This window comes from Aotus nancymaae, unplaced genomic scaffold (assembly GCF_030222135.1).
Source record: "Aotus nancymaae isolate 86718 unplaced genomic scaffold, 86718_ANA_hifiasm-v0.15.2.pri h1tg000007l, whole genome shotgun sequence".
Lineage (NCBI taxonomy): Eukaryota > Metazoa > Chordata > Mammalia > Primates > Aotidae > Aotus > Aotus nancymaae.
This window is the reverse complement of record NW_026988418.1, coordinates 18493878-18514414: the sequence shown is the minus strand read 5'-3', so window position 1 is coordinate 18514414 and position 20537 is coordinate 18493878. Positions and strand designations below refer to the sequence as shown.

At 36.2% G+C, this 20537-nt stretch overlaps 1 protein-coding gene across 2 annotated transcripts in view; it reads left to right on the top strand.

Moving 5' to 3' along the window:
- USP24 (ubiquitin specific peptidase 24) overlaps positions 1-20537 on the top strand; it is a 162684-nt gene that overhangs the window by 106635 nt on the left and 35512 nt on the right. For both annotated transcript variants that reach the window (XM_012442560.3, XM_012442559.3), the window contains exons 37-45: positions 845-915; positions 1577-1737; positions 10013-10074; positions 12803-12994; positions 13982-14099; positions 16176-16320; positions 18435-18554; positions 19612-19737; positions 20410-20508. In XM_012442560.3, the coding sequence (XP_012297983.3) occupies positions 845-915; positions 1577-1737; positions 10013-10074; positions 12803-12994; positions 13982-14099; positions 16176-16320; positions 18435-18554; positions 19612-19737; positions 20410-20508 (1094 nt within the window). The remainder of the gene's footprint in view (positions 1-844; positions 916-1576; positions 1738-10012; positions 10075-12802; positions 12995-13981; positions 14100-16175; positions 16321-18434; positions 18555-19611; positions 19738-20409; positions 20509-20537) is intronic.

Sequence of the window (20537 nt, the reverse complement as noted above, 5' to 3'; positions counted from 1 at the left end):
GCTGTTTCCCCAACAGCCAGCATATATTCTTTCCCCAGGACCCTTGCACTGGCTGTTTGTTTCCTCTTTCCAGTATGCTTAAGTGAGACATTCCCTGACTACCTTTAAAAAAAATTACAATGCTCTCCTTGCCCCAGCACTACCCAGACCCCTTACCTTATTTTTTTCTATATCATTGATCATTTTATAACATGCAAAATAATCCACTTATTTATTGTGTTTATTGTCATTATCCCCTCCCCAACTAGATTGTAAGCTCCATGAGGACAGGCGCTTTTATTCATTTTGTTCCCTGATGAACCTCCAATTCCCAAACACTGTCTGATGTATAGTAGATTCTCAATAAATAAATATTCAGAAATGAAGTCTTAGCAACTCCGCTTTTAAAAAGTGTACTAGTCCTACTCTTAGCTGTTTGATTTAGTTTAATTTTCCTAGAATTGTTTAACTTAGAGATATTTTCAAATCAAGATGAAAGAATTGTAACTGCCCTCCAAGCTTTTATCTGTTATCATTTTTAAGTTTATTTTAGGGTATGTTTTATAGTTTGCAACTATTGATAGTTTATCAAGGCAAAACATTTATCCTGTAACTAGTTTGTGCAAGGCATCATGCTAAAATACGGTGCACAACAATAACTAAAACATGTTCCTTCTCCTAAGCACCTTAGAATTTTATAGGGTAAAGGGACAGGTATGAAAGCAGTTGTAAAAAGTCCTGAATTCCCATTCTATGTAAAAGAGATGAACTTCTGCTCAAGTTGAGCTTAAGAAACTGATCAGATTTGAAAATGCATTTACCTAACTTGTTTCATACACCCACATCCCCCATTTCTTCTTTTTAGCATCTTTCTATAACTTGCCCTGTGTTGCTGATTTCATCATCGATATTCTGCTTGGATCACCAAGTTCTGAGGTAAGGATTTTTTACGTTACTTATAAACTTCCTTTGGTCCTGTTGTTTTGTGAGCTCTCTCAGCTACCTGTGACGTTGTGGGGAATACAGGAATAGCATTTAGTCCTGTTAGGGAGTGTACAAAGGGGCTGCAGACCATGAAAGAAAAGTCCAAATGGTTATTTGGACTCTACTGCCTTTCCTCCTGCTACCTCCTCCATAGTCTACCAAAAGTTAGGAGACTAGTGTTATTAAGTTATTTTTGTTACAACCAGTGTCTGTCCGTAACTCGCAAGGGCAGCTGACATTAAGCATCCACATATTAGAATCAGGAAAGGTCAACCTCAAGCCATAAACTATCATTAGATTTTATAGTTCTGACTTTCTCACATGACCTTGAGGATTAACTTTTAAACTTTCTTTTTTCTTATGTTCATTTACATTAAGTTATAAACCTATTGATTAGAGTACAATAATTTGGGAAATCAGTTCCCAAACCACATTGGGTTTTAATTAACCATAGTTTATTCAGTGGAAACCTTACCATTAAACACTAAAACATTTATACCTTTCTAGTGTCATTCAATAACTTGAGTGAATAAATAGTGTGGACTTTGTAAGAAAATCACTTTTTAAGCAGTTGATTCATGTCTGTCCTTTGCCCCTGGTCACATAATTTCAGATTCGCCGGGTTGCCTGTGATCAACTGTACACTCTTAGTCAGACGGACACATCAGTGCATCCAGATGTGCAGAAGCCAAATCAGTTTCTTCTAGGCGTCATCCTCACGGCTCAGCTGCCTCTCTGGTCTCCAACTAGTATTATGAGAGGAGTCAATCAGAGGTATGTAATAAAAATGGAAACACTTACCTTATACAGAGAAAAGATAAATGATAATTTGTGTACTGCTCCCCTGAAGTCCACAGTGCATTATTGAGATGACTAGAATTTCTCCTCCTTTCTTCTGACATTTGGGCCCCAAAAGATGGCATTTGTTTTTCTCCACGTTTAGGATAAGAGAGTTAGAAGAAATACTACCAGGTCTTCTTCTCCATATCCCTGGTTTTCACTTCACCCCATGTGATTCATCTACCCCAGAGAGAAAAAGGAGCTCACCTGGTTGGTGAGAGCCTGGAATTATTTGAGCCTGGTCACTGTGTAAAGGCTATACTGATTCTCTCCTCTTGTATATCACTTTTTCAGTGCAGGTATTTCATAGTTCCATGTCTAGAGGTAGCTGGGGTATCCTCCTAGCTTGCTTTCTTGGTTTTATACATACTTGAGTATATAAGAGAGCTGTAGTCCAGGCTCATGAGATGACTGTTCTGCCTGCCCCATCTTACCTCTGCAGGTGAGCTTCCATGCATATGCCTCTCCGTCTAGTCCCAGGATAGGAGGTAGGAGGTCTTACACTGACCTCAAGTTCATACCACTTTTTCTAACTCCTCCTTACCACACAGCCCCTGCTGTGGGGCATGTAAGGCATCATGGAGATTTGTGAAGTCGATGTCTACTTTCCTTGTTTATGTGCTTTATTAATGAGGTGCTAGTGCCATGCCAAACCCCTGAGATACCTAAGCCTTAACTTTCTTTTTAATGTGGTAAAATATACCTAATGTAAAATATACCATTTTTAAGTTTACAGTTCAGTGACATTAAGACATTCACAATGTTGTACAACCATCTTCTCTATCCATCTCCAGAACTTTTTCATCATCTGAAACTGAAACACTATGCCCATGAAGAAGTGATTAAATAAAAGACTGATAAATTTGACTCCATAAAAATTAAAATTTTCTATATAGGAAAAAATGCCTCAAAGTCAAAAGTCAATCACCAAACTGGGAAAATAAATCTGCAAAATAACATGCAAAATAATCTATGTGACAGACCATAAGCTAATTTGAGAGAGAGAGAGAGAGATAAAACTATTATAAATTATTAAACAAAAGACCAACAGCCAAGTTAAAAAAAGGGACAAAGAATGTAAACAGACTATTCAAAGACAAATGTAGATTTTTTTTGAATTGCTGAATTTTTTTTATTGTGGTAAAATACACATAAAATTTACCATTTTGAGATGTACAATTCCGCAGCATTGTGTTGTAACCATCACAAACTGTCTATTTCCAAAACTCATTTGTCATCCTAAACTGAAACTCTGTACCCATTGAACAGTAACTCCCTGTTCCCCTCTCCTCCATCCCATGGCAGCCACCATTCTACTTTCTGTCTCTAAAGATTTGACTACTCTAGGTAACTCATATAAGTGGAGTCATACAGTATTTGTCCTTTTGTGTAGACTTAGCGTAATGTCCTAAGGTTTATTCACATTGTAGCAAAATTTCCTTCCTTTTTAAGGTTGAATAATATATCATTGCATATATAAACCATATTTGTATATTTATTGATCCATAGATGAACATGACTATTGTGAATGGAGCTACAAACATAGGTGTGCAAATATCTGTGTGAATCTCTGCTTTTAGTTGTTTTGGGTGTTTACCCAGAAGTGGAATTGCTGGATCATTTAGTAATTCTGTGTTTGATTTCTTTGTAGAACCACCAAACTGTTTTTCACAATGGCTGTACCATTTTTCTTTCCCACTAGCAATGTATAAGGATTCTGATTTCTCCACATCTTAGCCAATGCTTGTTGTTTTCTAGGGTTTTTGTTTGTTTTGTTTTTGATAGTAGCTATACTAATGCATGTGAATTGGCATCTTTAGTTTCAGTTTGCATTTCCTTGATTAATGTTGATCGTCTTATGTGCTTGTTGGCCATTCATGTATCTTCTTTGGAGAAACATCTATTTTAAGACCTTTGCCCATTTTTAAATTGGATTATTTATTGTTAAATTTTTAATATATTCTGGATATTGATCTCTTATCTGATAATATGATGTGCAGATATTTTCTCTCAGTCCGTGGGTTGTCTTTTAGCTCTCTTGATGGTGTCCTTATATGTATTTTATCTTTAGTTGCCTGTGTTTTTGCTGTCATAGCCAGGAAATTATGGCCAGATCCTATATCACGAAAGTTTCCCCTCTGTTTTCTTCTAAGGGTTGTATAGTTTTAGTTCTTACACTTAGGTGTTTGATGCATTTTGAGTTTAGTTTTGCATGTGGTATAAGGTAAGGATCTGCCTTCATTCTTTTCCATGTGAATATCCAGTTTTCCCAGTGCCACTTTTTAAAAATATTATCCTTTCCCCATTGAATAGTTTTGGTGTCCTAGATGAAAATCAGGACCATATTTTTGAGTTCCATATTTCTCTTCCCTTGGTCTATATGTCTGTCTTTATACCAGCATAACACTGTTTTGATTACTGTAGCATTGTACTAAGTTTGATATCAGGAAGTATGAGTCTTTCAACCTTGTTCCTCTTTTTCAAGATTGATTCGGCTACTTGGAGGAATCCCTTGAGAGTCCATGTGAATTTTAGAATGGGTTGTTCTATTTTTGCAAATGTCTTTGGGATTTTGATAGAGATTTCATTGAACCTGTAGATGACTTTGAATAGTAATCACAACTTAACAAGATTTTGTTTCAATCCTTGAACACAAGATGTCTTTTCATTATGTCGTCTTTAATTTTTTTCACAATGTTTGCAGTTTTCACTGTACAAGTGTTTCATTTCCTTGACTAAGTTGGTTCCTAAGTATTCTTTTTGATGCTATTTTAAGTGGAATTGTTGATTTCCTTTTCACTTTGTTCATTGTTAGTGTTAAGAAACACAACTGATTTTTGTGTTGATTTTGTATCCTGCAACTTTGCTGAATTTATTTATTACTTCTAACAGTTTCTTTTGCAGAAACTTTAGGACTTTCCATGCATAATATGTCGTTTGCTAACAGATAATTTTACTTCTCTCTTTTCAATTTGGATGCCTTTCATTTCTTTTTCTTGCCTACTTGTTCTGGCTGAAACCTTCAACACTATGTTGGATAGAAGTGGTAAAAGTGGGCATCTTTGTTCCTGCCCTTAGGATAAAAGCTTTCAGTCATTCAGCATTGAGTATGTTAGCTGTGGGTTTTCATATCTGGCTTTATTATGTTGCAGTAGTTTCCTTCTGTTTGTAGTTTACGTGTTTTTATCATGAAAGTGAGTTAAATTTTATCAAATGCTTTTTCTGCTTTGATTGAGATGATCACGTGGGTGTTTTTCCTTCTTTCCCTTAATGTGGTGTTACATTGATTTTCATACATTGGACCACACTTGAATTCCAGGAGTCAATCCCATTTGTTCATGGGGTGTAATCCTTTAAATGCACTGCTTTGGTTTGATAGTATTTTGTTGAGGATTTTTCATTAGCATTCATAAGAGATACTGGTCTGTAGTTTTCTTGTGGTATCTTTTTCTGGCTTTTGTATCAGGGTAATAATGGTGTCAAAGAATGAATTAGGAAGTGTTACCTCCACTTCAGTTTTTTGAAAGAGCTTGAGAAGAATTGGTGTTAATTCTTTAAATGTTTGGTAGAATTCACCAGTGAAGCCATCTGGTCCAGGGCTTTCCTATGTTGGGAGGTTTTTGATTACCGATTCAGTCTCCTTGCTGAATCTCCTTGCTGAATAGGTTTATTTACCTTTTCTGTTTCTTCCTGATTCAGTCTTGGTAGATTTTGTGTTTCTAGAAGTTTGTCCGCTTCATGTAAGTTATTTAACTTGTTGGCATACAGTTGCTTTCAGTAGTCTCTTATATCCTTTTTATTTCTGTAAAATTGATAGTTACATACCCACTTTCGTTTCTGAGTTTAGTAATTTCATCCTTCTCCCTTTTTTGTCTTAGTTCAGCTAAAGATTTGTCGGTTTTGTTCATCTTTCCAAAGAGCCAACTTTTGGTTTCATCGGATTTTTTTTTCTTTTTGGTATTGTTTTGCTCTTCTCTATTTTATTTGTTTCCACTCTAATCTTTGTCATTTCTTTCCTTCTGCTAGCTTTAAGTTTGGTTTGTTCTTCTTTTTCTAGTTCCTTAGGTGTAAAGTTAGGTTGTCAATTGGGTATTTTTCTTGGCTGCAGCCATCAACTCGTCATCTACATTAGGTATTTCTCCTAATGCTATCTCTCCCCTAATCCCCTACCCCCTGACAGGCCCCGGAGTGTGGTGTTTCCCTCCCTGTGTCCACGTGTTCTTACTATTGAACTACTCATGAGTGAGAACATGTGGTGTTTGGTTTTCTGTTCCTTTGTTAGTTGGCTGAGAATGATGATTTCCCACTTCGTCCATGTCCATGCAAAGAACATGAACTCATCCTCTTTTATGGCTGCATAGTATACCATGGTGTATATGTGCCACATTTTCTTTATCCAGTCTATCATTGATGGCCATTTGGGTTGGTTCCAGGTCTTTGCTCTTGTGAATAGTGCTGCAATAACTTCCAATACTATGTTGAATAGGAATGGTGAGAGAGGGCATCCTTGTCTTGTACCAGTTTTCAAAGGGAATGATTCCAACTTTTGCCCATTCAGTATGATATTGGCTGTGGGTCTGTCATAAATAGCTCTTATTATTTTGAGATACATTCCATCAATATCTAGTTTATTGAGTTTTTAGCATGAAGGGGTGTTGAATTTTATCAAAGGCCTTTTCTGCATCTGTTGCAATAATCATGTGGTTTTTGTCATTGGTTCTGTTTTATGTGATGTATTACATTTATTGATTTGTGTATGTTGAACCAGCCTTACATCCCAGGGATGAAGCCAACTTGATCATGGTGGATAAGCTTTTTGATATGCTGCTGGATTTGCCAGTATTTTATTAAGGATTTTCACATCAGTGTTCATCGGGATATTAGCCGGAAATTTTCCTTTTTTAGGTGTGTCTTTGCCGGGTTTTGGTATCAGGATGATGCTGAACTCATAAAATGAGTTAGGAAGGAGTCCCTCTTTTTCTGTTGTTTGGAATAGTTACAGAAGGAACGGTACCAGCTCCTCTTTGTACGTCTGGTAGAATTCAGTTGTGAATCTGTCTGGTCCTGGACTTTTATTGGTTGGTAGGCTATTAATTACTGCCTCAATTTCAGAACTTGTTATTGGTCTATTCAGAGATTCAGCTTCTTACTGGTTTATCCTTGGGAAGGTGTATGCATTCAGGAATTTATCCATTTCTTCTAGATTTTCTAGTTTATTCATGTAGAGGTGTTTATAGTATTCTCTGCTGGTAGTTTGTATTTCTGTAGGACCAGTGGTGGTAACCCCTTTATCATTTTTTATTGTGTCTATTTGATTCTTCTTTTTTTTCGTTATTAGTCTGGCTAGTGGTCTAGGAATATTTATCAAACAAATGGAAAGCAAAGAGAAGCAGGGGTTGCAATCCTAGTCTCTGATAAAACAGACTTTAAACCAACAAAGATCAAAAAAAGACAAGGGCATTACATAATGGTAAAGGGATCAATGCAACAAAAAGAGCTAACTATCCTAAATATATATGCACCCAATACAGGAGCACTCAGATTCATAAAGCAAGTTCTTAGAGACCTACAAATAGACTTACACTCCCACACAATAATTGTGGGAGACTTTAACACCCCACTGTCAATGTTAGACAGTCAGATCAATGAGACAAAATTAACAAGGATATTCAGGACTTGAACTCATCGCTGGACCAAGTGGACCTAATAGACGTCTACAGAACTCTCCACCCCAAATCAACAGAATATACATTTTTCTTAGCACCACATCACACTTATTCTAAAATTGACCACATAACTGGAAGTGAAACACTCCTCAGCAAATGCATAAGAATGGAAATCATAGCAAACAGTCTCTCAGACCACAGTGCAGTCAAATTAGAGCTCATGATTAAGAAACTTGCTCAAAACTATACAACTACGTGGAAACTGAACAACCTGCTCCTGAATGACTACTGAGTAAATGACGAAATTAACGCAGAAATAAATGTTATTTGAAACCAATGAGAACAAAGACACAACGTACCAGAATCTCTGGGACACAGCTAAAGCAGTGTTTAGAGGGAAATTTATAGCACTAAATGCCCACAGGAGAAAGCAGGAAAAATCTAAAATCAGCACCTTAACATCACAATTAAAAGAACTAGAGAAGCAAGAGCAAACAAATTCAAAAGCTAGCAGAAGACAAGAAATAGTAACTAAGGTCAGAGCAGAACTGAAGGAGACAGAGACATGAAAAACCCTTAAAAAAATCAACGGATGCAGGAGCTGGGTTTTTGAAAAGATTAACAAAATAAATGTAAGCATTTATAGCTATAAATTTCCATTTCATAACACTTCTTTTGATATTTCCCATAATTTTTGGCAAGTTATATTTTTGTTTTCATTTGTCTTAATATATTTTCTAATTTCCCTTCTGGTTTCTTTGATCCATTCTTGACTTTTTTAATATCTCTGTTCTCTATATATAATATGTATAATCTACAGAATTTCTCAAATACAGTTATAATTTTATCTGTTGTCTGCAAGTCTTTATTACAGGATTAAATGTGAATATTAACACTTATATTATATTATCATGCACTTTCCAATATACAGAGATTTCTGGCCCCCATATCCAGGCTTCTACATAAATATTATTTTGAAACATTTAAGCTTCTCTTTTAACACTCCAAATGTCTAAGAAAAGTCAAGATTTTGGTTTCAGAGATAAGGTCATTGTGAATGACTTAGAAATGTTAAAAATTTACCCAAAACTTAAAAATTATGTTTACCATCAAGATTTAAGCTGAATTAGACATTAGCTGTATGTTTCTGGTAATAAAAAATAATTCTTTAGTGATATTAAAATCATATTTCAGAGAGTGGCTTCCCCCAGTAGACATCTGAATTTAAAACTGTCAAAATTTCTTCTTTTGTCCTTGTATACTTTTTACTTTAGAATTCCAACTTTTCCTAGTTAAAATTTTTCTAAACAGGTGAACCAATGATTCTTCAGTATAAATGTGTAAGCCATTTTTTAAGAAGTTAAAGCTATTGTGCTAATACTTGTTGTAAGTCAGTTTACTTAATATAACTACATGTTAAGATTTAAGTTTTGATTTAATATTAAGGTACTGTAAGTTTTAAGAAAGAGGCAGAAAGCAATAGATGAGATTTTTAACATATACTCTTAAAGAATCTCTTTAAAATATGCTGAAAGTAGAGCTATTTAATTTCACATCAAATTGAATCTTTATATGTTTGCATAATTTTAAAAATTATGTCTCACAGCTTTTTTTAATGCCCAAGTTTGGTACATATTTTCCCTCAATAGTATGATGATGATAGTTGCATGCTAAATACCAGGAAAAAAATTGTCTGGTGATGATAATAGCAATTACCATAGGCCAACTATATGCTACATAACATACTAAACTGTTTATGTATGTTTTTTTTTTCTTTTAATCCTCAGACTGGCCTAATGAGTTCAGCAGTTTTATTGTCTTCATTTTTTATAACCATAATTCTTGGTTCATTATATATTCTCATCATTAGTTTGTGCTTGAGCCTTTTCTGTATGTTTGTGTATATGCATGTGTTTTTTATTTCCAATACTATAATGAGCATTTTAGAAGTTAGAAAACAAAGTTAAAGGTGAAATAGTTGTCCATGGGACACCCAGCTGCTATAAGTAGGGGAGCTAGGATTAAAACCAGTGTCTGTCTGATTCTAAAACCTTTGCTGCTGACTACTATAATTGCAGAAAAAGCTTATTTGATCATCTTCTCTAAAATAGTTTCCCTGTGTCTTTCTCTGCTCTATTTTTCTTCTCAGTGCTTATTACCACTTGACAGATGTGTATATTTCTAATTTGTTGTTTGTCTACCTTTTTAAGTTCACTGATCTCCCAAAACAGTTCCAGGCATTTGTAGGTGCTTGGTAGAGACTGGTTGAAATTTAAATGAATGAATATAATGAGTGTATTATGTATGCAATCAGTGCATATATTATTTTAAGATGTGATAAATTACACTGTTATTTCTATTATCATATCTGCATTAGTAAAATCAGTATGCTTCTTGTTAAAATATAGAATTTAAATTAATATGAAGATAGTTATGCTGAGGAAAATTATCTTAGTTGTTTTATTAACTTGTTCTTATAAGGAAAATACTTTTTATTTTCTAATTAGCCTCTTATTAGTAACTGAAACCTTTCTGTTTTTTAGACTGTTATCTCAGTGTATGGAGTATTTTGATTTGAGATGCCAATTACTAGATGATCTGACAAGTAAGTAAATGACTAATATGTAAGGGAGAGGGGCTGGGGAGAAAAGAAGAGAAAGTCACACAGACATTTTTAATACGATTTATATATCTCAAGTGTAAATAAAATTACAATTATTGTTTGAAGTTGACCTTTTTTTCTTGAGAATAACATATAAACCTATGTACCAGTGTCTTCTGTTATATAACCAGTCATTAATGAATTGAGATTTGTTGATTTTTAAAATTGTCAAAGGTTCGTATTTTAATTACACTGATACGAAATTATTATGAAGGGTCTTTCTCACTAGTGTAGTCTGTTATAATTTTGAAGGTTGATTGTTGAAAGAAAGAGGGAATCTTTATTGTGATACGTTGATGGTGTTAGAAGTCAGTTCATTAGTGTTAGTTGTAAAGTATCACCGTTAGAAATTCTCTTGTTAGTGTGCTAAGATTTTAATCATCTGTACTTACCTTTAAATAATGCAAATGTATGTTGGAATACTCTGTAAATTTTAGTTCAGATCAAGAGTTTGTTTATTCTCTACTCTTCACAAAGAATTTGCTTCAGCTTACAGGAAATTAATAAAATAAAAATCAGGATCAACAAAAACAGCAATTGGTAAAGAATGTCAAGGCCAGGAGGAAAAAAAAAAAAACCCTCAGAATTAATTTGTGAGGTTTCTGAAGGCCAGAGGTAAAAAAGAAACAGCATATGGTTAGTTGTTCTCAACACCCTGTAAGAAGAAATAGAATAGTTTCTCAAAAGAAGCAAATCTCTTTCCCAGCACCTAAGCCTAAAAGAAATTTCATACAAAGGCCATCACGTAATGGACACATAAAAATAGTGACGAATAATCCTCAACATTTCTGTGGTGGCAGATGCCTTCATCAGTTTCATAAATGTCTGTCAAAAACAGGAGGTGGATGGGTGCTCATGCCTGTAATGTCAGCACTTTGGAAGGCCGAGGCAGGCAGATCACTTGAAGTCAGGAGTTTGAGACCAGCCTGGCCAACATGGCGAGACCCTGTCTCAACTAAAAATACAAAAATTAGTTGGGTGTGGTGCCACATGCCTGTAATCCTAGCTGCTTGGGAGGCTGAAGCAGGAGAATCGCTTGAACCCAGGAGGGGAAGGTTACAGTGAGCTGAGATCGCACCACTGCACTCCAGCCTGGGTGACAGACTGATGGAGTCTCCAGATAAAAAAACAGGATGCACTGCTCTGAGCAATGCAGTGGAACTGGTTTTGTGGAGAGGGAGCTAATACAGTCTGAGTGTATGTCTTGATTCAGAGAGAAGATCTGTTGGATCTAGTGAAGTGGGTGGACTGTATATCCATCTAACAGTCTAACATAACACTGATTTCCACCCAGGCTCCCAGGGACAGCTGACCAGCAGCCATCCAGGCTTTGCTTTCTGCTCTGCAGCAAGGAAAGGAATCATGAGTTGGCTACACACATGCAACTTTCAAATGAATGAATGAGTTGTTAATATAGACCTTCCTTCCTTGTACTGTTGAGTGATGAATGAGGGACCCAGGATCTCTTGTTAGGATCTTGGGAGGTGAGGGGAATTAATTCTCAGGTAACATGTCTTGAAACAAACAGTATTTGCCAATTCCTGAGTGTTTTCCATAAGTCAGTGCCTACACTAGCACTTCATACACAGCACTCTGCAGTGTAGGTGCTGGCCCCATTGCATAAATAAGGAAACAAGGTCACACAGTAAGTGGTAGAAATAGGGTTTGTATCTGGTGCCAGTCCAGCTCCGACTGACCCTAAAGGGTCTTTCTTCACTTCCCCTTATGGAGACCCTGCTTGCTTCTCACTACAGTGCAGTGGAAGTAGAGCAAAATTACCCTTCGTCTCCTCCCCAGTCTCAACTTCCAATATGAAATTATGCTTTAAGTCCTGTTTTAAGGGCAAGTGAAACACATAATACAAAAGAACAGAGTAGTTCACAGGAGTTTGGCTCATTGTTTAGAAACCTGGACTCTGGCAGCTGTACTTCTCACTTCATTCTCCTTTGCAGAACTCAGCCCTCCCTTGGCTTAGATCACACTGCAGGAGTGTTGATTCTCCTCAAATCCTTCTACTCCTTCTTTCTCTAGAAGATTTTGTTCCTGGGCTTCTACTAACCCCCACCAAATCAGGAGCAAGAATTTGTCTCCCTCATCTTAGAGCCTCAGCATATAGCACAGTGACCTGCACAGAGGAGGCAACCAATAAGTGGTGTATGAGTGAGGGCGCCTTCATTCCCTGTGGGCAGCAGCTGTTCCCTACTATTTGTTAATGACAGTTTTTTGTGTGTGTGTTTTTTGTTTGCTTGTTTGATTGTTTTTTAAGACAGCATCTTGCTCTGTCATCCAGGATGGAGTGCAGTGGCACAATCTCTACTCAGTGCGGCCTCCGCCTCCCAGGTTCAAGTGATTCTTCTGCCTCAGCTCCCCGAATACCTGGGACTGCAGGCATATGCCACCATGCCTGGCTAATTTTTGTATTTTTAGTAGAGACAGGATTTCACCATTCTGGCCGGGCTGATCTTGAACTCCTGACCTCATGATCTGTCCGCCTCAGCCTCCCTCGGCCTGGGATTACAGTTGTGAACCACCACATCCAGTCTTGATGACAGTTTTTTTAAGATCTGTGAAGTGGAAGATTGGGACTTGACTTTGCTTTGTTTAATTCAGGACTTTAACTCCATAAAGGGAAATCCTGCTTTCTTTGTAATGGATTTTTTTTCCTTCTTAGCTTCAGAAATGGAGCAGTTAAGGATCAGCCCAGCTACCATGCTTGAAGATGAGATTACTTGGCTGGATAACTTTGAACCTAATCGCACAGCTGAATGTGAGACCAGTGAAGCGGACAACATCTTACTGGCAGGGCACTTACGCCTCATCAAGACCCTTCTTTCACTCTGTGGGGCAGAAAAGGAAATGCTTGGTAATTATTGCTTCATCTTATCACATGGCAGATTCTTCAGTGCTTGGTTATTGCCAGTGTTGTGTGTAATTGGGAAAATAAGATAGATGCCAAGTGTTTCGTGGAAAATTGACCCTTCACACAGTGGGAAATTGTAATTTTAGTGGCTAACAAACTTAAGGTGTGTTTTACATCTGTCATTAAACCACATAGAGAATTTTATAGTATTCAAAACAGCTGGATCACATAACTTCTTAATACCAAGTAAGAATTATAATTCAAGTAGGTTTTTCTCTTTTTGCTATTGTGTACTTTATAATATATAATTTACTGTGTGTCTTCTTTTAAGGGTGAGTCTCATCTGGGGAGGTAGCCCCTAAGCACCCCTGCCCTCCAGCGGTAGGGTACATATGAGGTTCTCCTGGGTTACACCTGTAATTTGTAAAAGATTGTTATAATACAAATTGTATTCAGAAGACAAATGAATAATTATCCATCTCTTTTATAACACAAACCAAGTTCTACAAAATATTCTTGGCTACTGGGGATACATAGAAAAGAGTGATTCTTAACTACAGAGAGAAAGGTATATCATTTTAAACTAAAGAGGCAAGATTTTAAAAGTTTCAGAAACCCTTATGTGGACCCCCCCTATGCCCAGAGTAAGAACTATTCACTCAAATCATTCTGCCTTGTGGTGTTCTTGGCACTTGTGTTTCTAAAGTGAAAGCCTGACTCCTTTCACTGTATTGTAAACTCATAAAGGAACACACCCTTACCTGCCTATCTTTGTATTCTGTCCCCTGTTCCTTCTACCCATCCCTAACTCTCTACCCCACAGGCTTTGCCATGTAGTAAGTGCTCAAAAGAAAAATATTAAATTAAACTAAATGCCCTGCTGTTGGGTGGCCTTGGGTGCCTTTGCTGCTCTGATAAGAAAGTGCAAGATAGGATCTTTGAATTAAAATATGTGTTCATCTTCAACATGAATATTATGCTCTATTTCAGGTTCATCACTCATTAAACCATTGTTAGATGACTTCCTTTTCCGAGCTTCTAGAATTATTTTAAATAGTCATTCTCCAGCTGGCAGTGCCGCCATCAGTCAACAGGACTTTCATCCAAAGTATGGAAAATGCACGTTGTGTTCAGTTTTGGTAAAAATTCTAATTCGAAACTTTAGTCCAAAAAAATTCTGTTAACTTGGAGTTTGTCTTTCATCTGTGAGTCTGTGTAGCCTATGTTATCCACTAAATGAAGAAATGCATGTGAACGGGCTTAGCATAAAGCCTGCCTGGCATAGTAAGCACAGAGCAAGTGTGCTGGTACCATTGTTACCATCAGAATGGAAGAACAAATTAAAATGTGGCCAGTTATAAGAATTATATCCAAAGTAAAGTAAATAGGCTCTGAGTAAAATCTTGAGGGTTTCTCAGGAGAAAATGATAGGTGCTGTAGTGCGTGAGCCTTGTTGTTTGCTGAGTGCTGACTGTGTTCTGTTAACTGCAACTGCTTGTGGTTTATTACAGTAGTAATTTTGGAATCAATTTTTGTGTTTTATGGGTACAAATTTGAAAGATCTCTTTGTAATGTTGATCCTACTTGAGTGGTATTTATACTCTTGGAGATAGGAAGAAGAGGCAGAGCTACAAGCTGCTATCTCGTTTGCTCTAAATCTAACTGACTTTGTTCCTTTCTCGTGAAAACCGGAGCTAATTGAGTAATCCTGAAGAAACTGAGGATTTGCTATTTATAGTGAAAAGGATTCCTGTATAATTTCCATGGTTATTGAAATGGGCAAGGCATAATAAGCAGTATTTTGAGGAATCCTAAGAGGTGTCTTATGTATAAATATTTCTCTACCTAGAGTTGCCTCATTAGCAAAATCTGTTTTAGGTAAGAAAAAAAGCAAAACCCTTCAATAGAACTCTTGGGGTGTTCCTCAGGCTGTGCCTCCCAGCCTCATTGCTAACCCCGCCTTGTTTTGGAAGATTTGGCGTGAGGTCCATGGGAGTATTTTATTACAGCAGCAGAAACAAGTGAATGTTTTAATTTTCAGTAAACACAAAAGATATGTATCTTTAGCAGTTTTATTATTAATAAATGTAGTTCCTCCGTAAATGAAGGAGGAAGGAGTGTTTTTTTAAAAAAACATATATACGGTGCCTTGACTAGAAAAGGAAACATTTGTTTCATCCCTCCCTGTTGTACTGAATGGTGTTGATTTGTCACAATAACTCCCAGTCTTTTCCCACCAAAACCTGCAAGGAAGAAAGAGATATAAAGTACACAGAAACTGTTTTCAGAAGTAATGCTGTTTTGTATCACAGTAACAAAACAACTTTTAATGTTTAGCCTGTGTAGATGGCACCTCCCTATCCTTTTCTTACTGTCCTTTGCAACCCTGAAGTCCAGACAAGAAGCAAAGGACAGTGCCAGCTTCGTGTCCATTGTATTCAGTGCCTGGTGTGGTGCTGATCCAAAAGCCTCACAACCCCCCTTAAACGCCTCCTGCTCTCCATTAAGTATTTCATTCAGAGGTTAGCTATCCTCTTTTCTGTGTATCCTTCCTAACCAGTGATCCCTCAGTAATGCAAGGTTAGTATTGGGTACAGTGAGGTATTGTCCATCACCAAAGTGATTTCTGCTACAAGGCAGGCAGTGTAGAAAACCTTTGATTTCATGCAGAATGTTTGCTAGTTATCTTTTGTGTCACTTTAAATGAATTGATTTAGCAAACAGTATTTCTGTCTCCATTTTTTCATAGACAGTTCAGGCATGTAAGATGTTTATGGCTATTCTGGTTTTTATAGCTTTCTTTTTCTGCCAGTTATATCTTCAGATTTTAGGCGATAAAAATCTTTCTATTTACCTATTTTAATTGAAAGACAGTTATTCCCATGTCATCTTTATTGCAGAGTTCTCCTGACTCTTTCTCCTCCATTCTTGCTGATCCAGTCCTTAGATAAGACTACTCTGGTCATAAGCGAAAGAATTTTGCTACTTTATCATCAGACCAAGAAAATAGGTTATTAATTCCTCCTGTATTCATGACCTGTAGATTACTAGATGTCTGGGGTTAGACCTGTCTTAAGTATGTTTGAGGAATTGGAGCTCTTCTACTTTCAACTGTTGATTTAGTTTAATAAGTAATTTAAGCAGATGACTCATTGTTGACAATGACTGTGTCTTTTGTTTCTAGGTGTAGTACAGCGAATAGCCGATTGGCAGCCTACGAAGTTCTTGTAATGTTGGCTGATAGTTCACCTTCAAATCTTCAAATTATTATAAAAGAACTGCTTTCTATGCATCACCAACCTGACCCTGCTCTTACCAAGGAGTTTGATGTAGGTTTTCTAGACCTTAATGAACTTAGTTTTTTCAGAATGATCTCTTAAACATACAGTTTTAAGACTGTATCTGCATTCTGCTGACCACAAAGAAAGTCAATATTATTATTTTGCTTACTGTGTTCACATAGTCAAATCAAGTATAAGCTATAGTATTACTCTAATATACTAAGTATATTATGAAATGGTATCCTTTTAATTAAAGAGGGAGAGGCATTTTCAAGTTGGTTGGTAGATAGTAAAAACTAGCATTCTGACCTATTTTTTTGAGTAACTTTATGCTTGGCATAGGCCAGACCCTAGAGATACAAGTCAAGTAAACATTGACTCTATCACAGTACAGCCTATGTTCAGTTAAATTCAACCAAGATTTATTGAGTTTAGTATGTGCTAAGGACATATTAGGCTTTGGGAGCTCAGAAATGAAAATATGATCCTAGCCCTCAAGAAGGTCAGTGTATAGTGGAAGAGACAGGCTCGTAAGCAGATAATTTCAATATAATGTGTTACAATATAAGGTACAGGTATATCCTGAATGCTCTACTAACACAGACAGGTACCTCACCACCAGCTGGTGTTATCTCAGAGGGCTTCTTAGAGGAGATGAAACTTAAGATAGGGCCATAAAAGCTAGTGAGCCAGGTGAAGCAAGGTGGGAAGGTCAATCCATTCCAGTAATGAGAAGAGTATGTACAAAGCTGTGGAGCCATGAAACAGCTTAGTGTATGTTGGGATCTGTGAGAGGGAAGTACATTGCAGGTCCTCTGGAATACCAGACCAGAAGTGGGAGGATGCTTTCAAAGCTGCCTTTTATGTTCTCTAACGTCACAGAAAGTCAGACTTAGCCTTTGGATGCCTGAGTTAAGTATTATAGAACATAGAGGTTAGGTCGGAAAGTGGGGACAGGTGTCCTAAATAGAGGGAATAGCGCTTGCAAAGACTTAGAAATGTGGGCCCTCATAAGTTGGAAATGGTTTTGATTGATCAAAATGGTTTATAATGCTTATTTTATGTTATGTGTTACTTTATATGCATTTATTTAATCAGATTTAAATGAACTTTTTGTATTTTTTTCCTTACATCAGGGATTACATCAGCATAGTGAAGGCAGTATCTGTGTTAGATAAAAATGTATATTTTTAGCACTGTTATAAACCAGGTTTTTTTTTAATCTGTGCTTTGGACTACAAATAAATTTCAGTGTTAATTAGGTCTTAGAAATAATCCTGCTTTAAGTATATGTCTGATGTTAATGAAGAGTAAGTAATATTTAGCAATTCCTTGAGGTCTAGAAGACCTATTCATTTTTGTCTGCTAGTTGGTTATTACATGGATGCAGATACTTGAGAACCAAGATCTTACTGGAATCGCATTTCAAAGTGTAAAATTACAGTATCCTTTTCCACTTGGAGAAATTCCATGTTGAACTTTATCCACTTTGCTTTTTCTGGATCATTTCTAACCAGAAAAGCTCCGTACTGTGGGCTACATTATTTCAAAACACCTGTAAGTAAAATGGTAGGATAGTCACCTGTTTAATTGTATGTTTACTGAAAGAAGTTTAATAGAAGAATGTTACCTTCTCTAAAAGAGTTACACTATGAGCCTTCCTTTACCATCCAGATTGGTCAGAATCCTTCATGGTAATCACTTCTTAGACTCACAACCCTTTTTTTTTAGAGTACTACCTCAATTTGTGAATGTGTATTAGTACATTTGTTTGATTATGCCTCTTAACCCTAATAGACTGTAAGCACCTTGAGATCAGGGACCGTGCACATTTCTGTTCTCTCTTATATCCCATGCACAGTGCCTGGCATATAGTAGGTACTTAATAAATATTTGTTGAATGATACTATATAAATAGATAAACAAATACACACCTGTCTGCCAGGTACTTTATGAATGAAAAAGCAACATTGAGTTAGCCGTATTTGATAATAGTATCAGCATCTGCAGAAGTACTTCATGAACATAGGTTTTGCTAGCATAGCTTTCATAGCATGCTGGATGGGTAAATCTGTGAATGCATCTTCCACATAGCTATAGTGTAAATGTGTCTGGCAGAGATGTTCATTCTCCTCCATTGTTTCTATTCCTCTCTTACCCAGTACCTTCCCCCGGTGGATAGCAGGTCCAGTTCAGGGTTTGTGGGGCTGAGGAATGGTGGTGCAACTTGTTATATGAATGCAGTCTTCCAGCAGCTGTATATGCAACCTGGGCTCCCTGAGGTGATTTCCTTTTTCTATCCTGTTTGGTATGATAGATAATATGTGCATTACTTGAAAATTGTTTCATAGTTGTTTTATTGCTTTTGGGGTTTGCTAAAACTAGACATAACTTCCGATTCTTCAGTAGCTTCTGAAATGCGTAGAGACACGTTGTATATAATTACACATTCTTATAAGTCTGCTGTTGTAATAAGCTGCCTGTATTACAGATGGACATGACCTAATGTGATTTTCGAACTCCAGAGTTGTTTTTAAATTCTATTCCATAAAGTTACTGACAGTTTTAGTATATTAGAAATACATGTTTTTCACATGTACCCCAAAACCTAAAATGCAATTAAAAAAAAAAAAAATTCCGAGAAGATTAAACAGTTTCAGAAAGTTTAGCAAATTTTATTCTTTATCGCTTTATTGGCTACACTAAGACATAATAGGCTTGCTTTCTCTTTAATCTTGGACATGTTTTTGTTTGTTTGTTTTAATTTTTTAATGCTTCTTTTGAGTATTCCACTAAAAGAGTAATAAGAATATACACCACTTCATAATGTTGTATTAAAGAGTGAAGATGAAACAAAAATATTTGGCACAATGCCTGGTACATAGTCAATACTTCACAAGTAATATACATACACTGAAGGTGTATGGAACTTATCCACATACTATACAATTTTATTTTAGTGGTTTAATAAAAATAATTGTAATTAAAAATATATATAGAGAGAGTCTGTCATGAGCACTTTACAATAATATGGTAGTAGCTTATGATATGGCAGTCAGTGGTTTTGAGAGTATTCCGTGTGTATGTTGGGCTACACTTATTTCCTGTAGAGATCCTGGTATTATTAGACCATTTTTTTTTAATAATCAGAGCTTAAGGACATGATTTGTTTATTTACACCAGCTAGGAATTATTGAAGCTAAATATCTGCACATTATAGCCATGTCTAAACATACATAACATTCTAAAAAAGTAATGTGGATACTAACGTGTACATATGTCAGTTTCCTGTGAAGCAGTTTAAATATTTCTAGCTTGATGCGTTTCTTTTCTTTGCAGTCATTACTTTCGGTAGATGATGACACAGACAATCCAGATGATAGCGTGTTTTATCAAGTGCAGTCTCTCTTTGGGCATTTAATGGAAAGCAAGCTGCAGTATTATGTACCTGAGAACTTTTGGAAGGTATTTCACCCAGTAACTCTTTAGATTTAAAGATGTTAAATATTTGGAGTTGGGTTACATTCTTTCTCTAATGATAATGGTTTCTTGATTTTATTAATTTTAGTAATCTCCTTGCCAAGAAACCGTAAAAGGATTTGGTGTACCGTTGTTGAAATTGGTACTTAGTTTCAAATGATTAAAATATTGAGAATAGTTGTCATTCATAATTCCTAGAGATTTGCACATCTTAACTGTTTTGAATATTTTTCATGATTCCTATTTTAGCTCTTTGAAATATTTGTTCAAATCATTCCGCTGACCCTGTGCCAAGTTTACTAATGTCTTTAAATAAAGAATACTGTTTTTAAACATTGCTTTACTGTGGTTCACATTTTGGAAGATCACCTTGTGTTTTTCCCCAGGTTGATTAGTTTCTAAGAGAGAAACTCTCTATTCCATGGCCTAGATCTTACCCAGTACCCACTTCTGATTTCAGAGACTTGTCATGATTGTAAGGGGACTAGGAAAAAGGGTGGATGGCTGAATACAAGCTAGGCTTACTTCACTAGAAATGTCCACATCCTAATAGTGAACCTAGTTTTTAGAAGCATTTACATGCTCTTTCATGTTCCCTTTCTACCACATTCAGAAATTGCTACTTTTCCTTTAAAAACATTTAATTTTTGTATATAGATTTTCAAGATGTGGAATAAAGAACTTTATGTGAGAGAACAGCAGGATGCATATGAATTCTTTACTAGTCTCATTGATCAGATGGATGAATATCTCAAGGTAATGAAAGTTTTACTTTCCCTCAAACT